The 20,364-nt window shown below is 41.5% G+C and overlaps 1 protein-coding gene and 1 long non-coding RNA gene across 6 annotated transcripts in view; one reads left to right on the top strand and one right to left on the bottom strand.

Moving 5' to 3' along the window:
• LOC132502197 (lipoyltransferase 1, mitochondrial-like) overlaps positions 1-16,783 on the top strand; it is a 130,063-nt gene extending 113,280 nt beyond the window's left edge. For 2 of the 5 annotated variants that reach the window (XM_060118035.1, XM_060118033.1), the window contains exon 2: positions 7,435-8,659. In XM_060118035.1, the coding sequence (XP_059974018.1) occupies positions 7,436-8,557 (1,122 nt within the window). In that variant the 5' untranslated portion in view covers position 7,435 and the 3' untranslated portion in view covers positions 8,558-8,659. Of the gene's footprint in view, positions 1-2,548; positions 2,653-2,698; positions 3,022-7,434; positions 8,660-12,543; positions 12,670-16,429 lie in introns of those variants that run through there. The other 3 variants (XR_009534408.1, XM_060118034.1, XM_060118036.1) reach the window with 3 other exon arrangements.
• LOC132502213 (uncharacterized) lies at positions 14,901-16,165 on the bottom strand. The gene is made up of 3 exons (XR_009534413.1): positions 16,005-16,165; positions 15,193-15,253; positions 14,901-15,091 (listed from the first exon to the last, which is right to left on the bottom strand). It is a non-coding gene; the product is annotated as an uncharacterized LOC132502213 (long non-coding RNA).
• Positions 16,784-20,364: the final 3,581 nt, after the last annotated feature.

Here is a 20,364-nt window from a genome sequence, read left to right as displayed (position 1 = left end):
GGTGTCATTGATGCCAGTAACAATAGTTATCATTTACTGAGCTGTTGTGTAAGTGGCTGGGTTGAGATTCCCTAGAAGCTGCTTGAGACAAGGACCCAGATGCACATGATTTTTGAGAGTGTGCTCTTTAAGGTAAGCCTGTAAGGGAGTCAGGGAAGCAGAAGGAATCATCGAAGAATGAGCGCTCAGATAAATTCATGGCCTGACTCACAGGGTGCTCTGGAGAGATTATACTGCAGAGTTGTCCCACTGTCCCACTTTGAGGCAAGAGGTGGGACTATGGTAGCCCTAGGCCAGTCAGGCATCGGTTGCCGCCTCCAAGCCAAAGTCGTTAGGCTGGTGGGCAGGGAGGCAGGGTGAATCACTCTGGTGTGCCTGTGCCTGCTAGCTCCTTCATTCACACCAGCTGGAGAATGGATGATGAATTAAGGGTAAAGGGGACCTGGGTGGGGTGCTCACAGTCTTTATTACAATGCCAGACACCTAACATATATTATTTCCCTTTTATTTTGAAACAATCTCAAATTTACAGCAAAGTTGCAAGCATAGTACAAATGGCTTTCCCTCTCCTCCCAACCATTTGGGAGTAAGTAGCTGACCTAATTCTCCATCATCCTTGAGTACTTTTTTAATGATTTACAGAATTTTATTATTTAAAAAAAATTTTTTTAATTGAGATATAATTGACATATGACATTATATTAGTTCCAGGTGTGCAACATAATGATTTCATATATATTGCAAAGTGATCACTGTAAGAAGTTAACATCTATCAACACATAGTTATTTTTTTTCCTTGTGATGAGAACTTTTAAGATATATTCACTTAGCAACTTTCAAGTATACAGTACAGTATTTTTATAGTCACCATGCTGTACATTTACATCCCCAGGACTTACTTATCTTATAACTGAAAGTTTGTACATTTTAATCATCTTCACCCATTTTGCTCACCCTGCAAAAAGCACTTTTGGTGGAATAACAGGACAGAATCCATGTTGGAGTAGGTTGGAAAACAAATGGGAAGTGAGGAAGTGGATACTGGATGTGTAGCAACTCCACAAAGAAGCTCAACTCTGAAGGGGAGTAGACAGCATGAGAGATGGAAGATGAGATGGAGGTTGTGTTTGAGTGTCAGCAGAAGGATCGAGTGGAGAAGCTGAAGAAGTAGGAGAGGGGTTAAGGATGACCACAGGATGGAAGTCTAGGAGCAGGGAGGACGGATCCATTCTTGAAATACACTTCGGTAGGAAATTAGGGGGGAAAAAATTGTACCACCTCAGATTCCAGAGAAATGGAATTTAGAAAGATGTAATATAAGCAAAGGGCAACAGAATTGCGTGGCTCTTTTTAATGAGAACTTGGAAAACTCCTACTGGGACTAACTATGCACGGAATCCATTCCCACCTGCATAATCCAAGAAAGACTAATTACTCAGAGTGACTTCAATCAAGAGGGTAATACTAAATAAATAAGGAGCCACTGTGTCTTTATTGTAGCTTTATATGGAGCCCTGGTCATCGTATCGGCATCACCAAATTGTGAACACTGGAGCTTCTTACTCCAAGATGCAAGTCTTGATGGTTTCTATTCGAAGCCAAAAGAGAGATTGATTTCTGTGGAAGACTGAAACAGATGACCACAAATTCTTTGGGCTCCTTTCATCAAGAGGTGGGGTCCATTTCTCCACCCCTTGACTCTGGGCTGCCTTTGCTGGTGCTTTGGACCACAGAATGTGGCCAAAGTGCTCCTTCCAAGGCTAGCCCTGAACGGAGGTGCCCCATCAGCCAGCCAGCACCAGCCGCCAAGGGTGTGAATAAGGCCGTCCTAGACCACCCCGCTCAGCCAGCCTGTGCTGAATGAAGGAAGCCACGTGAGCAAGCCTTGACCATATACATGTTAGAATAAATCGTTGTGTTAAGCCACTGGCGTTTGAGGCAGTTTGTTACGCAGCTATAGTTACCTGGAACTTTGCCTGTCGGGGGAATTTCCCATCTGGCTAAGCCACAAGAATTTTCTTGCCAGCTGCACCGAGGGACACCCCAAGTGGTAACGTTCATTGCCCTCAGTGTGTTTGTTCTCCGACCCACTTCTTCCTACCTGTTACCATCTCTGTATTGGGAATACCAGCGTTTATTCCTTTAAATGCCATTTATCTTTTAAAACCGATTTTAGTTTCGTCCCCTTCCAAGTGGAGTTGCCTGCCCTTTGGACTATGAGACGTGCAAAGCCCCGCGCAATGCCTGGATGTTCAGTAAAGAACATCCGACCCGACTGCTCTAGGTACCAAGCGGGCGCCTCTCCAGACTGACTCAACCCCGCTCCTAACCTGTTCCCCGCTAACGCTCTGGGCTGTCACGCAGGGAACCTCCATCTGCCCTGGGGCTCTAGGACTTTCGATATTATTGATACTATTATTCGAACGTGGGCGGCGTCCCTGCCTCTCCTCTGGTTCGGCGCCAGCTCGGCCGGTCGGAAGGACCCTCCGGCACCCCCCGGCGCCGCCCCCACGCAGCGCTTCCGGTGCCCCGCCCCCCGCGGGCCGGGGTGACGGGCGGGTCGGCTGCGTGCGCAGCAGGACGGGCCTGTGGGTCGCACGCGTCCTTCCCCCACGGGCCCGCGCGCTGCTTGGCCGCGACCGGAAGCCTCAGGTGCGTGAAACCGGAGGCGGGGCAAGGCGGGGCGGGGCAGGCAGCGTGGGCCCCGAGGACAGGCAGCGGGCGGGGACCTGAGACCCTGGGGCGGTGCGCACGGCTGGCGCTGCACGCCCTCAAGTGTCCGGTCAGAGCTTGGGAAGACCTAGCTCCACGGTTAGGAACGGATTATCCGGAACACTGGAGGGTCAAAAAATTAGACATGTTGGGTGCCAGCCCTGTGCGCGCCCACCGAGAAGCAAAAAGGCGAAATCAAACAGGCACACGGCTGTCCTGAGACTGGATAAGTTATGTACTAAGAGGTGGCAAGATGGCAAGATAAAACTTGGGGAGGATTTTTTGAAGGCGCTGGGCCTGCCTCGGAGGGTAGGTGGGGTCCTGTTATTTTTTGCTTTCTGTTCGATGATGGAGAAGCAGGTTTGGTAAATGCAAAGTGGTGGTAGAAGTGTCCCCCCAACCCCTGAACATGGAAATATGATTGTCCTCTGATTCAAAAACGATAAAAATGAATAATTAAAAGGTAAGAGTAGAGATATGCCAAGTTAAAGAGACAAAATTTTATCAGGCCTTCAGGACTTGACAGTATCCTGACAACTAAAAAAAGACTGTGCATCATGCAGCTGGAGGTCTGATCTGTTTTTGAAGCATGGAGTAAAAGAGAGGTGCGCCTGACCGGATGAATCCAGGCCTCCTCTGGGAGAGACAGGGTGTCCTGGCGTTAACAGTGGGATCTCTCCGGAGCCCAGGAGCTGAGAGGCGCTTTCCTCAAGGCTCATTCCACCAGACAGTGAAGTCGTATAACTCCATCCTTTTGTCCGGATTCAGTATTCACCAAGCAAACTTATGATGAGAGGGTAGTTGGACAGGCCGATCTGAATATCCGGTTGATAGCCTATAGTTCTCTTTGTAAATTAATAAATTGGCATTCAGGTTTTCTCAGACATCCCTGTGTTCCCACTTTCTCTCACTCTGTGTGTGATTCTTTCTTGTCCTACGGGGCTCAGTGGAAATGTTACATCCTCACAGGGTCCTATTTGTTTATGTGTTCAGGTGCCTAGAACAGTTTCTGGCACATAGTAGGCGCTCAGCCTAACTCCCTCGACTTTCAGTCTGCTTCTCTCTTTTTTTTTTTTTAATTGGAGTATAGTTGCTTTACAATGTTGTGTTAGTCTATGCTGTACAGAAAAGTGAATCCGCTATACGTATACATATATCCCCTCTTTTTTGGATTTCCTTCCTATTTAGGTCACCAAAGAGCACTGAGTAGAATTCCCTGTGCTATACAGTCGGTTCTCATTAGTTATCTGTTTTATACATAGTAGTGTATATATGTCAGTCCCAATCTATCCCACCCCCCCTTTCCCCCTTGGTGTCCATAGGTTTGTTCTCTACATCTCTGTTGATATTTCTGCTTTGCAAATAAGGTCATCTGTACCATTTTTCTAGATTCCACATATATACGTTAATATACGATATTTGTTTTTCTCTTTCTGACTTACTCTCAGTCTGCTTTTTTGGTCACTTTTTTGATGAAGCCTAGCCTGACAACCCTATATGAAATTGCAGCCTGGGGACTTCGCTGGCGGTTCAGTGGTTAAGGCTTGGTGCTTCCACTGCAGGGGGCATGGGTTCAATCCCTTGTAAGGGAACAAAGATCCCACATGCCTCGTGGCCAAAATAAATGAATGAATGAATAAATAAATAATAAATGAAATTAAATTAAATAGCAGCCCAGTTCCTCTCACATACACGTTTCCTACGTTCCCTTTCCTTTTTCATATGGTCCTCATCACCTCCCTGGATTTGGTTGACTGATGAATCCCAAGTGCCAAGAACAATGTCTGTTGCGTAGTAGATGCAAGCTCTCTTGAATTAATATCTTTGCTGTGTTTCACTCACACCGTATCCACAATGCCTGGATGAATACAGATATTTTGAGCACTATTAATACATTAATTGGATCAATTCTGGAGCCCTTAGTTACCATCTCTTCAGCTCTGTGCCATTGGCTGCTGGTAGCCAAAGACTCTCAAGTTCAATGCAGTCAAAACGGACCAGTTATCTTCACCCCATATCTCCTCTTCCTATGAAATCTGTCCTAGGAAATGTCACCTCTTTCCACCCATTTCCCAGGCCAGAAGTCAGGGTATGCATAAAATGAATAAAAGAGGTAACATCCTGTGTACTTTCTATGTGCCAGGCACTCTTATAAGCACTTTACATGTATTAGTTCATTTAATCCTGATATGAGTCCTGTCATTACCCACATATTACAGATAAGGGATCTGCGGCACAGAAAAGTCAACTAATCTGCCTTAGCTGGGAAGAGACAGAGTTGGGATTTGAATGCTGGCTCGTAATCATACCATAAAGGACCCTTGACTTCTTTCTGTCACCCTCACTGAACCAATGACCAAATAGCAAGATTCTCCCTGCTTAAATCTCTAGGCAATGTCTCTGAAGTATACATCTGTAAAACTCTTCAGCACCTCCTCATCACCCTCAGGGTGAAGTTCAAGTATTTAACATGGATCTTTTTGGCTGGAGGCTTGTGGGATCTTAGTTCCCGGACCAGGGATCAAACCCATGCCCCCTGCAGTGAAAGCACAGAGTCCTAACCACTGGACCACCAGGGAAGTCCCTAACGTGTATTTTAAGTCTCTTCATAATCTGATCTCTACTTCTGCCTCCTTATCTCTTGCAGCTCCCCATTCCTGCACTCTTAAATACCAGCCAATTGAATTAAATTCTTCGAATTCTTTGAATGGGTCTTCTTTTCCTCCAAGCTATTGTACTTTGTTGGAATACTTTTCCTTACCCCTTCTATGTCTCAACTTCAATGTCACTTCCAATCATGAGAAGGTTAAATGGCCTTCTAATGTACTTACCCTGTCATAGCACTTATGACACCGTATTTTAATTATCACCTTCCTTGGTTTTTAGTGTCTCCCACTAGATAGTGAGTTCCTTGAAGGCAAGGACCAGTCTGTGACCTTAATGTTCTCCTGTCCATCCCTTCTCAGTGTCTGCTACCCTCGTTCAGGCCCTCATTATCTCTAACTGGGACAACTGCATGGGTCGGTTAAACCGTCTCCCTGCCCCTAGTCTATCTGTTTTTAATCCATGCTCAACACTGCCAGCAGAAGCAGTTTTGTATAATGGCTGACTTAACACTTTCCCACTTAAAACACCTCACTAGATCCAGCTGCTTTTAGAAAAAGGCCAAATGCTTTAGAATTACATGAATTTGTCTCCTCCCCTTCTTTATTCTACCTTGTGCCTAGTAGGCACTCCATAAACATTTGTTCAGTGAAGGAGGGACTGTATCAAATTTGGTCAAACAGAACCAAGAACAAAGAGTTTAACCAAAGAAACGGCATCTGGCTGCAGAGGCTTCCTAGGACAGCACAGCCAAAGATTTCAGTGGAGCTGGAAGACTGGTAGTGGAAGTCCTTTGAGGAGGGAGTCCCCAAGACATGCCTTACTGTTGGAGGACTCTCTGTCTTTGCATTTGCCTGGAACATGCTACACCCATCAACGTGGTAAAAAACATCAGATTTCGAGACTCAGTTCAAGTATCCCTTCCTCTGTTACACCTCTCCTGACCTTTCTAGATAGAGTGTAAATTGGTTCAGCTTTTCTGTAGCATAATTTATCAAGATATGTCAAGAGTGATGAAAATATGAAGACTTGTTACCCTAGGAATTGTGCATCTAGGATATAACTACAAAAGAATGTGGCCTAGTTCTGGGCTTTAATAACCCAGTCCTTCCCAGGTCTTTAACCTAAAGGAAAATTATGACCATTCTAAGAACTGAAATCAGAATAGAATGGTTTCTTTACAACCATAACTAGTCAAAATACTTCATTATTATAGCTAGTATTTTCAGCCTTTTCATCAGCACTGCTAACACAAATAATGTGTAAAGTGTCAAAACATAATAAAATTGTTCCTAGCCTTTCTATTTAACCTTGCTACTCTGACCACCTCTCCCCTGACTTCAGGGGGTCCATCCTAATTTAATATTGATCTAAATAAAACAGGCTGCCAGTAAACATGTATCTCAAAGTTAAATAGGAATTATTTTTAATGTACTACAAGGACATAATTAAAGCTTTTCAGACAGATGTTCATGAATACATTGTTAATAACATAGAAAAACTAGAGACCATCTAAACTTACAAACTGAGAGATTGGTTGAGTAAACGGTGGTGTTATCTTGACAATGGAATGTAACACGACATTAAAACGGATGTAAAAATAGGTTTAACATTGAATGAAATGAGTATGGTTCCACTTTTGGTGGGGGAAAGTGTGTGTGTGTATTTTACACATGCACATAAAAAAATGGGTACACACTGAAGTGTTAATTGGGATTATCTGCGGGTGGTCATGTTATGGTTTCTTTTATTTTGCTCTTTTTGCTTGTCTGTATTTTCTCATTTTTCTCAAATAATGTGTATTACCTGTGAATTCAAAATAATTTGTTTGTCTTTGAGATATATTACATAATGTATTTTCAGCTTTATTATTTGAAAAATCTGTGCCCTTATTCCACTTCAACTAAAACAGTTTGAGGTTTGTCTGATTTATTTCCTTTGAGTACTCTGTTGTACAATTTTTGCTAAAGACTAATGATAAGGCTAAAAGGCAAGAAAAGCAACCAGACTGGATACTTAAATAAGTTTGGATTAAATAACCAAGAACTGATAGCTACAAACTAGAATTTAATTTTCTTTTTCTCAATCATTAATTTGTTTGTCTTCCATTTTTAAAAGCATGCTGATCCCATTTTCAATGAAGAATTGCTTCCAGTTACTTTGTAACCTCAAGGTCCCAGCAGCTGGTTTTAAAGACACAGTTAAAAGTGGGCTCATTTTACAGTCAGTTTCCAATGATGTTTACCAAAACCTGGCTGTAGAAGACTGGATCCATGACCATATGAATCTAGAAGCCAAGCCGGTTCTTTTCTTTTGGAGGAATTCTCCCTCTGTTGTAATTGGTCGGCATCAGAACCCTTGGCAGGAATGTAACCTGAATCTGATGAGAGAAGAAGGTGTAAAACTAGCTCGGAGGAGAAGTGGAGGAGGAACAGTCTACCATGATATGGGTAACATCAACTTGACTTTTTTTACAACCAAAAAAAAGTACAATAGGATGGAAAATCTAAAATTAGTTGTTAAAGCTCTGAAGGCTGTCCAGCCACAGCTGGATGTGCAGGCTACCAAAAGGTTTGACCTTTTCCTTGATGGACAGTTTAAAATCTCAGGAACAGCTTCCAAGATTGGCCAGACCGCTGCTTATCACCACTGCACTTTGCTATGCAGTACCAATGGGACCTTCTTGTCATCTTTGCTGAAGAGCCCTTACCAAGGGATCAGGAGCACTGCCACTGCGAGCACACCTGCCTTAGTAAAAAATCCTATGGAAAAAGATCCCACTCTGACCTGTGAAGTAGTGATAAATGCTATTGCCACAGAGTATGCTGCATCTCATCAAATCGATAATCACATTCACCTAATAAACCCAACAGACGAGACGCTGTTTCCTGGAATAAACAGCATAGCCAAAGAACTACAGGCCTGGGAGTGGATATATGGCAAAACTCCAAAGTTCAGTGTAAACACTTCCTTCACTGTGTTATATGAACATTCACACTTGGAAATTAAAGTATTCCTAGACATAAAGAACGGAAGAATTGAAATCTGTAATATTGAAGCACCTGACCATTGGTTGCCGCTGGAAATACGTGACAAGTTAAATTCAGGTTTTATTGGTAGTAAATTTTGCCCAATTGAAACGACTGTGCTTACAAGTATATTACATAGAACATGTCCAGAAGATGATGAACTACACAGTAAATGGAATATGCTCTGTGAAAAAATTAAGGGAATAATGTGATTCCAAGTAAATTTCTTAATATTGACAGTTTCAATGAGAGAATTTAAAATGTCTACAGTACATTGTATGTCTCTTAAAATAAAAAAGATCTAGTCTCCTTCAGTAACTTCTCCCTATTTGAAATTGTCTATCACCTATCCTAGTCCATATTTTCCATTGACCTCTAAGATACTCTCTCTCTGTCTTTATTGATTTTAATACCTGGCTGCATCTGTATTTCACCTCCTTTCTCTGTTACCATCTTGGGGTTGTATACCATATGGGACACTGTGACCTCAGAGTTAGTTCTCTTTCTTACCACTAGGGAATATAACCCCAGCTTCTTGCCACCTGATACCTTAAACTCTCAAATTCTCCCATTTCATTGTTTCCTTATCCTTCCATCCTCTCCCATTAAATCAAGCTTATTGCACTTTTCTAAGCCAATAACTTTTCCTCAGTCTCTTGCTTCAACTCCACTTCTTACCAGCATTCTCATTTGTTTCTCTTGACCTATCATAGCCACCCTTTTTTTTTTCTTTTCCAACAATTGATTTCCACTCCTATACCCAGATGGCAGGCAATGCTAGAAGAAAATTCACATCATCTATAGTTTTCAACTTGTATTTCTTTGTTCTGTTGGTGCCAGATTCGACTCACCCGTTGACTCCCCCTCATTCTTCAGAGGCCTTATTCATAAATGTTCCCACTCTTCCTAAGCTCAGAATTCCATTACTCTTGATCTGGTCGCAAACCTTGATTTATAACTTGAGAGAGTGGAGGCTTTCAGAAATGAGCTCCTTCAGTGCCCCCATGTTCTCTACTTCAACTTTTCTCATTTCATTCAATCTCAAAGAATTGGCTTGAGAATTGGCTTGTGGCTTTTTCCTCTCCAGCTTGTTTGTGCTTTGTATGTACTGTCAGTTATTTATCTCCTTTATCTTGCCTAACTCTCTCTCGACTTTTACTGGATCTTTAGCCTTAGTGAATAGACATGCTCATGTCTCCCCTTTCCCGAAGACTCCTGCTCAAGGCTTTACTCTGTTTATCTCCTACTCTGTTTATCTCCATCACTTCATTGCCAAACTTCTTCAAAGGGTACCACCACTGCCAACCATTTCCTGTCTCTACAGTTCACTCACATACTCCTCTTATTTCTACAGTAGTTCCTACATGTTTATTGAGTGTCTACTCAGGTACTTTGCTAGTTGTTGGATGTTCATGGTGAGTGAAAGCGACATGCTCACTGAGCTTAAGAACTGACAGTTTATAGTAGTGGTTTCAAACTTTTTAAAAACTGGAGTAAAAAATGTATTTTGTACTGTGCACCAGCACACACATATGTTGCCTATACCTAACAAGTTTCACAATACGATGCTTATCCTTTACTACTTACTTATCTGATATTTTATATTCAATTTTATTTCTTTAAAAATTGACTTTATGACCCATTAATAGGTCAAGACTTGAGTTTTTTAAAACTAGGGAAAGAAATCAGTAAATGCTTACAAAATGAGAAAAGTATGAAAGAAAAGTCCAGGCAGTTAGACAATACGGGCTCCCTAGCTAGAGCGATCAGGGACCTGACATTGAAGCTGAGCCCTGAGGAATGAGAAGTGGAGCAGGCAGGAGAGTAATACGGATTTACCGGTTATCTATTGCTACGTAACAAGCCACTCCAAAACTTGGTAGCTTAAAATAACAACAGTCATTTATTCAGTCCAAGATCAAGGTGACGGCAGGTTTGGTTTCTTCTTCTTTTTTTAAAAAATTATTTTTTAATTTGGCCACACCTGGCAGCTTGTGGGATCGTAGCTCCCTGACCAGGAATTGAACCCGGGCCCTAACAGTGAAAGCGCCAAGTCCTAACCACTGGACCGGCAGGGAATTCCCAGGTTTGATTTCTTCTGAGGCCTGTCTCCTTGGCTTACAGGTGGCAACTTCTTGCTGTGCCCTCACATAGTCTTTCCTCTGTGTGCGTATCTGTGTCCAGATGTCCATTTCTTATAAGGACACCAGTCATGTGGGATTAGGGCCACCCTAAAGACATCATTTTAACTTATTTCTTTGAAGACCTTATTTCCAAATATGGTTACATTCTGAGGTACCAGGGGCTGGGATTTCAACGTGTGAATTTCTTGGGGGGGGGGCCTGCGGTTTGCACAATTCAACACATAACAGGGGTTTCAGGACTCAGAGACCTTCAGACATCTTCGCCTGAAACAACCAGTGTTTGGCTATCACATTAATTTCAGTCCTCTTAGGAGATCTTCTCCTTTCATGTATCTCAGTGGATCCAGATCCCATCCTTGTTTCTGAGTGGCTGTGGGGAGCAGGGGTGGACATACAGGGTTTTGCTGCAGCTGGTTATCTCAAAATGGGAGCAGGGTAAGGGAAGGGGATTTTTCAAGTTGCTCCTGGGACAAACACAGGTGCCAGGCTAGCTGTTCTTCATTTGAGGCAGGTTTCATGGGCAGGCCCCATTGTTCTTTGCAATATTAAATACCAAGTAAACAAAATTCTGAAGGGGTTGTTCATGGGCCCGTTTTTAAGCACTACATTTGTCACAACAACTGAAAATTATTTTCTAAGAAAGGTATAAAAACCCTGACATGATGTGCTTGGTGCCATAAAGCAGCCATGATTTTCTGATACCCTTTGTTTCTCGAGAGAGAGGACGACATCAGGTGAAGGCTTCAGGTTCCAAAAGGGAAATCTGACGGGCATTCCTGGAACACATGGATTAAAGGCATGTTTTGCAGGTCGATTCTGCAGAACTTTCTGTATGTCTGCATATGAGGATGAAGGGGAGGGAGGAATCAAGAATGACTCCTAGATTTCTTACTTAAGCAACTGGACGGATGGGGGTACATGGGAGCAGTGGGGGAGTGTGTATCCAAAGTTCAGTTGGGACCTGTTATGTTTGAAATGCTTGTGTTTCTGAGGTGCCAGGTGAAATACCAAATAGGCAGCTGAATATGTGAGATTCGAATTCCAAGAAGTCTTGGCTTAATAGGAGTTGACAGCATGTAAATCGTATCGTATATCATGAAAATGGATAATTGTGGACTTTTGTAATTCATCTAAAGTTTAAAGCGTTTAGCATCCAAGACCCCCATGTTTGGGGAATCCTCCAACTTACAAATCTTGGTGGGAGGTGGAGCCCACCTTTTGGAGGAGGCCATCAAGAGGATGTGACCGCCAGCTGTCCTTCAAACTGGACCCAGGCAATCAGAGGCTCCTAACCTCCTCCCCTGTCCTTGGAATGTATGTTCTGCCCACTGTTCCTGTACCAGGAGTCCACCAGGTCTGGCTTAACTCAAGCTTTCCCCTGTTGCCATGCAAAGCAGGCTGCCACCGTAAGGGCATTCGAGAAGCTGAGTACCATTTATGGATACCCTTGTCCAACATACAGTGACTGGGCAGTCACATTTTAAAGGTCATGATATGCAAGTGTAAAACAAAGAATGTTGCCCACCATCCAGCTCTACAAGGCTCAAGTCATTAGCCACTGCAGTCGCTGACTGATGGTGCACCCTGAAAGGAATTCAGGACGAAAAACAGGATGAGAACGTATATGCTTTGGAAAAACGGGCCCCTTAGATAGTTAGATACATCTCAGGAAGATTTTTAAAAGGAATTCAGGACGCAAAACAGGATGAGAATATATATGCTTTGGAAAAACGGGCCCCTTAGATAGTTAGATATATCTCAGGAAGATTTTTAGAGAACCCAGATTCTTGCATCTTCGCATACACAGAAAAAGCACTAACATCAGTAACTAATATATCTGTTCCTCATGACCAGCACTAACCTTCTGCTGAGATGTATACTTGACTGCACGGTTTCCCTGGCCAAAATTACATATATACTGGCTTCTCCCCCTGTGTCTTGGGGAGCAGTCCCCTCTGGGCTACCAAGAGGCTGTTTCCCAAGCTATAGTCCTCACTAAGTTTTCCGAATAAAACTGAAACTAACAACTCTTATGTTGTGCCTTTTTCTTTCAGTCAACACGAGATTGGGCGAAGGACCATGACACTGATGGAGGTTCTGTCTCTCCTACAAGCTACAACCAGCAGAGTCGGTAGAAAGGAAGAATGAAACATTAAGGCAGCAGATTGAATTACTCACAGGTAAAACCCACCTTGGCCAGACGGACTGAAGTACTATCCCAGGCTTTAAGATACTTGAGTGATCAACCAGGAGGGCCTGCTGCCCCACAGGCCAGATGGGAGACCCTTGCTCAGACACACGATACCCACATTAAGGTATGGAAATTGCAGGAGACAGCCATTTCCCTCTCACTGTGGATCTACGAGCTATGCTGCTGAGAACACCAAGCCCCATCACACCTGGGAAGGGAGTTTGCAGTGGGATTTGTAAAGGGACATCCCACCAAGATGGGTGAGTTACTTTGCATCCCTGTTTGAGGAGGAATGACTCATTCTCCACTGGGATGCTGATGTTCTGCTGCAAACCAGACCCATCCAGGTACTACACCTGGAACAGGACACACATCTTTGAAAAAGGGGAGAAGGTGGGAGTCCTGGCCTGGCAGATCCTGCCCTGTCCATCTCCTCACACCTGATAGTGCTTCCTCCCCCAGCCAACATGGAAGGTACACACAACTAGGTCAAGTTCCTAAAGCTGCAGCCACATTAACATCTAATTATCAGGCCACAGTGTAATTCTTTTTTACTTATTTATTAATTTTTTTCCCCATAAGTGTAATTCTTATAGGGGAAGACCTCCCCATACAAGTTCCTACTAAAAAAAAGGTTACTACCTAATACCTAGTTTAGGAGAACTCCAATATTTAAAAGGTAGGGTGGAGGAGAAGCAAAGTGTGTTACATGGAAGTTGAGGTTCAAGAAGGGAGCGGCCAGGGACTTCACTGGTGGTGCAGTGGTTACGAATCCGCCTGCCAATGCAGGGGACTTGGGTTCGAGCCCTGGTCCAGGAAGATTCCACATGCTGTGGAGCACCTAAGCCCGTGCGCCACAACTACTGAGCCTGTGCTCTAGAGCCCGCGAGCCACAACTACTGAAGCCCGCGCACCTAGAGCCTGTGCTCCGCAACAAGAGAAGCCTGCTCGCTGCAACGAAGAGTAGCCCCCACTCGCTGTAACGAAGAGTAGCCCCCACTCGCCGTAACTAGAGAAAGCCCGTGTGCAGCAGCGAAGACCCAATGCAGCCAAAAATAAATAAAATGAAATACAAATAAATTTTAAAATGCTGTGAATTCAGAACACAATGATAAAAAAAATTACAAAAAAAAAAAAAGGAGTGGCCAGCTGGGTCTAATACTCCTGAAACAAGTAACACGAGGGTTAAAAAGTGTCCATTGGATATGGTGGTATGGAGGTCACTGCTGACCTTGATAAGAGCAATTTCAGTGGAGTGACTGGGTAGCCGGATAGAAGTGAATTGAAGTGTGAATAGGTGGTGAGGAAAGGGGAAAAAACTGGATAGAGAACTCCAAGAAATTTGTTCATGAAGAACAAAGAAACAGGGTGTATCTGGATGGGAATGTATGTACCACAGGAACAAGCCAGTAGAGAGAGATTGCTCAAAGGACCAAATCCTTGGTCAGGTCAAACTTGCTGAAAATGTGGCAATATTCCTTATATGTTAGGACTATTAACCCTTTTCCTGTATGTTGTAAATTTGATCTCATATGTTTTTAACTTTTTTATGGTTCCCTTTATTCAAGTTTTAAATATTTATATGATCATTTGCTCTTTACTTTCCTTGATAATTCCTGGGTTTTGTGTTATGCTTAGTACATTCAGTGGAGTTAAAAAAAAGTGTTTGGATATTTCATTTCATTAGCTCTTTAACCCATTTAGAATAATTTCTCTATGTGGCATAAGGTAGAGATCTAATGTTACCTTTTGCAAACTTTTATTGGCTAGTCTACTCGTTTCCCACTAATTTGAAAGACCTTTATTATCTATTATGTGCCTATATATATATATATATATATATATATATATATATAGGTAAATGTCTGCTAAAGACACAATTGTAACGAAATTTTCGGTGGTTATTTTTTTCTGGCTGTTAGACCCACAAGCCCATCTGTCTCTTAAGAGTACTCTAATTCATGATTTTTCTTCCTGGACTCTACATTCTCAGGGACAAGATTAAAGCATCCAATTCATCTTCTTAATAGGTGCTCATTACGTGTTGATTCACTCTCCAACAGGCAAATAGAGAAAATCTGGTAAAATGTTTAAATTAACCATATGACTTGAAACACTATAACTCTACTGAGTAATATATTTATAAAAATACTTAGGATTGGTCACACAACTGAACAATGAATCCATAAATTAGTAGGAATGTAAAAGTTTATTGTTAAATTCATACATTATAGGAATGATCTGTCCAAAGTAAAAAAAAAAATCGAATATTCATTTAAAATAGAAATATATAATGTAAATTAGGCTACTACCCATCATATTTTTTGTGTGTGCTTATTATGAAAAATGTCCACTGTCGTTTCATGACATGGTCTTAAATCAAAATCACAATATCCAAGGGAAAAACGACTCTAAGAAGAGAAGAAAAGAAATTTTTTTAACAAAAAGGACCAAAGCCATTTTGTTAAAATAAAAAGAGTGCTCCACAGTCGCTCATAAGACTATATCCTACCTGTGGTTTCTTAAAATAATCAAGTCCCCTTCCGATCTTAATCATCCATCCATTGTTGAACCTATTGAAATTAGTATATAGTATTACACTCCAGACATTTAAGTCAGACAATGACCAAAGCTGTAATGTATTAAGTGTCAGCTAAATTTCCCCCTAACGAATAAAATCACTTCCTCCAGTGGCAAGAGTTGAACCAAACCTGGGTTTACCCATGGGCTGTGTCTACAGTGAAACAAAACGTCCATTAGCTGATAAAGAGTTTCACAATTCAATTAAACCTTCCTCCTGAATTTCACCTTGCTGGTAAAGCTTCCCAGTTCTGCTAAGAAGTGGCTTCCAAGTGTACTCAGGCAGACTGGGGTGATGTTTCAGGGGTCCCCCTGCCTAGAGGTGGGGGACATAAGCAGGGGGAGCCCTGGCAGGCATGACACGACGTCCTGTCATGCCTCCTAGAATATTTAAAAGACCATGAGAAGTACAACCACATTAAGTCAATGTTAGTATCACTGGAAAAGGAAATTATCCCAATGCCATAACACTGTGTATAGCTGAATGACAGAAAAGCACTTCCTCTTCTCACATGACACAGAACATGTAAATTTTATTCCATTAGGAAATAGGAAACTCACATACAGGACAAAATCAGCCAGATTTTTTTTTCCTTCAAAAGTGAAAAGATATGAAAATGGAGCTTTATTTAAATCTTTAATATTTAAATTGACTATTGTATGTAATTATATATAACGTATTATGAGAAATAAAAATAAGTATTTTTCAACTGCATAAAAATTAAAATATTACTATACACTAACCTAATTTCCCGGTCGTGTATCAAAGAAGAGTATTCTAATTCCAACTGCACTCCATGATTCCTGAGTGACTCTCTTATTTCTTCCAGGCCACTACTTTGCTGTTCTTTCCCACTGCCCTGTTAATAGGAAAAATACAACTTTTTGCCTCAGTTATTAATATTTTAAATTATTCCTAAACTATGCAATGTGTATCATAGGTAAATTAAAATGAAAAGATTCTATACTAGTTTCATTGTCCATTATTGCAAACAAGCAACCAAAGAAGATGAAGTAGTTTAAGAGCAACTGTTTTTATCAAAATAATTGTTTTTTTCTCTAACGTGAACATAACACAACTCTGTCCTATCTCCTAAAATGTATTTTATTACATTAGCATTCTGTGGCTTGGCAAATCTGTAAATTTTTTTTTTTTTTTTTTTTTTCAGTACGCGGGCTTCTCACTGTTGCGGCCTCTCCCGCTGTGGAACACAGGCTCCGGACGCGCAGGCTCAGTGACCATGGCTCACGGGCCCAGCCGCTCCACGGCATGTGGGATCTTCCCGGACCGGGGCACGAACCCGTGTCCCCTGCATCGGCAGGCGGACTCTCAACCACTGCGCCACCAGGGAAGCCCTGTGTAAATATTTTTTATAATTTCTAGAGATGCATGCTTTTTCATAGTAAATTCTTCAGCATGGCACAGGACTCGTTTACTAATAAACCCAGATATCTTTAGTTTTTCTGTAAAAGGAAGTGAAAGTGAATAAACCTATATTCAATTAAAGAATAAATAAAATGTATTTTAATGGTGCTGTTTCGTTACTCAGATGGGGCTTCCTTCTTCTCAAATTAATCCTAGAAATATGAATTCTTTAGAAGCATTCCTATTTAAATCAAAATCAAGATGACAGAAATTGTCAATAATGCAGACAGTGTGATTGCCTCATAGAATATCCAAGAAACTGAGAAACTACTTGAACAAGAGAGTTTAGCAAAGTGGCCAAATCTTCTGGGTGAGCAGAGCCCACAGTCCTGAGCTGTTCTTCGCTGTGTTTGCGTCGTCTCCCCCCATCCAAGGGGAGAAATCTAGATGAGGTTTAAGAATCAGTGCTTTAAGAATGTGGATCTCATAGGTGAAACCTCGGAACACATGTTTTCAGCACAAGGTGTTAAAGTGAATGGAAGGATTCAATGCCTTTTCCAGGAGATTGTCTCCATGTGGGCAGAATTAGAGAATAAATGGGTCTTGAATTAAAAAAAAAATATATATATATATATATATATATATATATATATATATATATATATATATATATATATATATATATATATATATATCTCATAAGGTCACGGTGAGGATTAGAAGGTTAATATATGCAAAGAGTGTACACATGGAAGCACTCAATAATGACTGGCCATTGTTATTACCATTTATATTAATATTCCAGTTAAGTGGTTGAGCATCAGAAGAATCAAGTCACATTCTTAAGGTACACCAGTTAGTTTGAGACCCAGTTGAATGTGGCTTTAGTGCCTGTGCTTTTAATCACATCCCATAAGGAGACAGCAGAGCTATTTTCTAACTGCAACGTTAACTGACTCTTTTTTAAGTTACTTAAACTCTCTGATTTTGTTTGGGTTCCCCCCTAAAGCAGATTCTATGACAAGGGCTCGATGAATGGTCCCTAGGGAATGTGATGTTTCTTGAAGTGTATATGAACGATTTATTAATTAACGACTGTAGCCAAATCTGCTAAAGCAGGATAAGCACAGCAGATTGGGAAGAGTGGAACAGGGAAGAAAGGAAGCCAATCCAAGGATGCAGTTTTAAGAGGGTGGCCGGGTGCAGCTGGGGCTCAATGCTAGCAGGGCCGCACTGGAGTTATACAGAATATGCCTCAGAATCGTCCACCAGGGATGGGGAAAGGTGAGTGTTTATTTCCCAGTTCCTATCCTATGTTAATCAAGCGTTGCTCCAGGGGTGTTAATTTCCTTGTACTTACAGTTTTGCACATGACCCATCACAGCCCAGAATCTCAGTGGACAGAGAAGCTTGGGCCAGAAAGCAAGTGACGGGCAGTGCAGCAGAGGTGTGTCATTTTGTCAAAGGTTATATCTGCGGCACAGCTGGTTGCCACAGCCATTTGAGCAAAGCCGTGCGCCAAGGGGTTATAAAGGTGTTTAGCACCTTCTGCCTACTGGAATACACATATTGATTCCATGAGATATTTGCTTCACGTTTGCATAGGTAAATTTTCTGTCATTCACACTCAGTTATTGAGGTGATTCAATGAGATGTGTGTACAAGTGCTCTGAAAGCTATGTCATGTAGACTATTACACTACACATGTGATATTGAGCTCTCCAAAGCTGAAGGTCAAGCAGTGGTTGAACCATTTTTTTAACCCATTAGTCTGTAGGTACTTTTGAACTCAACACCTCTCTCATTTCATGTAAGTAAGAAACCTTTCATACCTTCTTGTTGTGTGTCATCAGTCTTGACTTTCCAACCAGATTTTGGGTGGGGGGTTTATTCTGTTTCTTCAGAGTGGTTACAACACAGAGCAATCTGGATTTCAGCCGAAAAAAATCACCTCAAGACTGCAACAGGGAGTAGTACGGTTTGCGGCTTAAGCGCCGCCGCGGTCTGAGGAATGTCAACTATTCAACATGGAGGCGGAGGTCGATAAGCTGGAACTGATGAAAAATCCTGTTACACTCTTAAAGGAATTGTCAGCAATAAAGTCTCGATATCAAACTTTGCACGCACGCTTTAAACCAATTGCTGTCGAGCATAAAGAGACTAAGAGCCGCATTTGTGCTACTTTCAATAAGACTATGACCTTGATACAAGAACTACAAAAGCAAACAGACCTGAAGCTGTTACCACTGACTGAAGAAGAGAAAACTGCGGCAGAGCAATTAAGAGCTCACATGTCAGACTTATGATGAAGAAATGGACTTGCAAAAGGGAACTCTAATGGGGAAGAGATCAATTCCAGAGAGATTTAGGAAGCTGTCCTGTTAGCATTTGATGACTGTTGGTGGGGGGATGACAAAGGAGATTTGGCTTGGGTTACTGGATAGTGATGCCTTCCACGAGAGAGGGGAATACAAGAAGGGCAGATATTGTACACATAATGTTCAGCCAAAGGGATGGAATGGAAATAAAGAGATTTACAAATATATATGCGTATACACTTAGTCTTGTAATTTCAGGCAAGTAAGTCTCAACACCATTTTGTATCTGTTTTTGTATAATCAGGATAACACGGATGTCCTGGCCTATTGTAAAAGAAAATTATTTACTATCAGTCAGTCAAATGTGAATGAACATGCTTTGGAAATGAAAGGATAGAAAAAAAATTTGTATTATGTTATACATATGTATATAATTTTATTATTGAAAATTCTGATTGCAGATGTGGTCACATTATTGGTGAGACTGCTAATGTGTGACTTAACAGTCTGCCATAAAACCTAACTTAGTAATAAGCTGGCTTTTCTGTGACAGCCTCACGTTTATCTTTGTCCTATTCCCTCTTCCTGCTAATGTTGAACAGCATGAGCTCTGCTTTCAAACGCGGTTTTAGATTGTCCCTGTTATACTTCAATACTACCTTTGTTCTCCTCTGGTCTGTATTACTGTAATTGTTCATTCTACTGTATATGAAAGCTAAGAAACTGAAATGAGAGGATCACTGGCAACCGCTACTTGCCAGTTTGTTTTGTGTGCGCGCGCACGCGTCAACTTCCCTATTTATTAAAAAAAAGAAAAAACTAATGGCAAGTAAATATGAAAGTAAATCATGGTATATCTATACAACAGAAGGTCAAGTTACCAGTAAATTATTACTGGTATTAATGTTCTGGGAAATGCTAAAGCTATGCTAAATAGGTAAGAGGAGAAGCAGATATTGTAGCTTTGTCGTCAAGATTGGGCTTTGGGCTCATACCGGATATGTAAACACAGGTTTTAAATTCTAGCTGTACGACCCTAAGCAAACCACTTGACTTGTGTGTGTCAGGATGGCTGGAAGCACAAAAAGATGGTAAACTATTAGGGTTTGATATTTAGTAATCCTTCAATAAATATTTCTATATATGTCATAAAAACAAGGCATTGAAAGATTAGGAAAAGTGTATCAAATGTTAGTTTTACAGGTTATAGAATTATACTTTAATGTAATTTTTAAAGAATTTTTTCTGTTATTAACAAACATAATAGCTGACAGACAGGGTTGGAAGAGTAGCTTCAGTTAAAGTTGTCTTGTCTCTTCTGAATATCTGGAGAACAGAAAGTAACCGCCCCCCCCTTTTAAATTACAGATAAATAAGTCACACCTTAGTAACAGATATTTTTTTTCTTCAGTACTCAGGC

The sequence above is a fragment of the Mesoplodon densirostris genome, chromosome 14, assembly GCF_025265405.1.
Source record: "Mesoplodon densirostris isolate mMesDen1 chromosome 14, mMesDen1 primary haplotype, whole genome shotgun sequence".
Lineage (NCBI taxonomy): Eukaryota > Metazoa > Chordata > Mammalia > Artiodactyla > Ziphiidae > Mesoplodon > Mesoplodon densirostris.
Note: the sequence above shows the minus strand (reverse complement) of the source record. Positions and strands in the feature narration are given on the sequence as shown.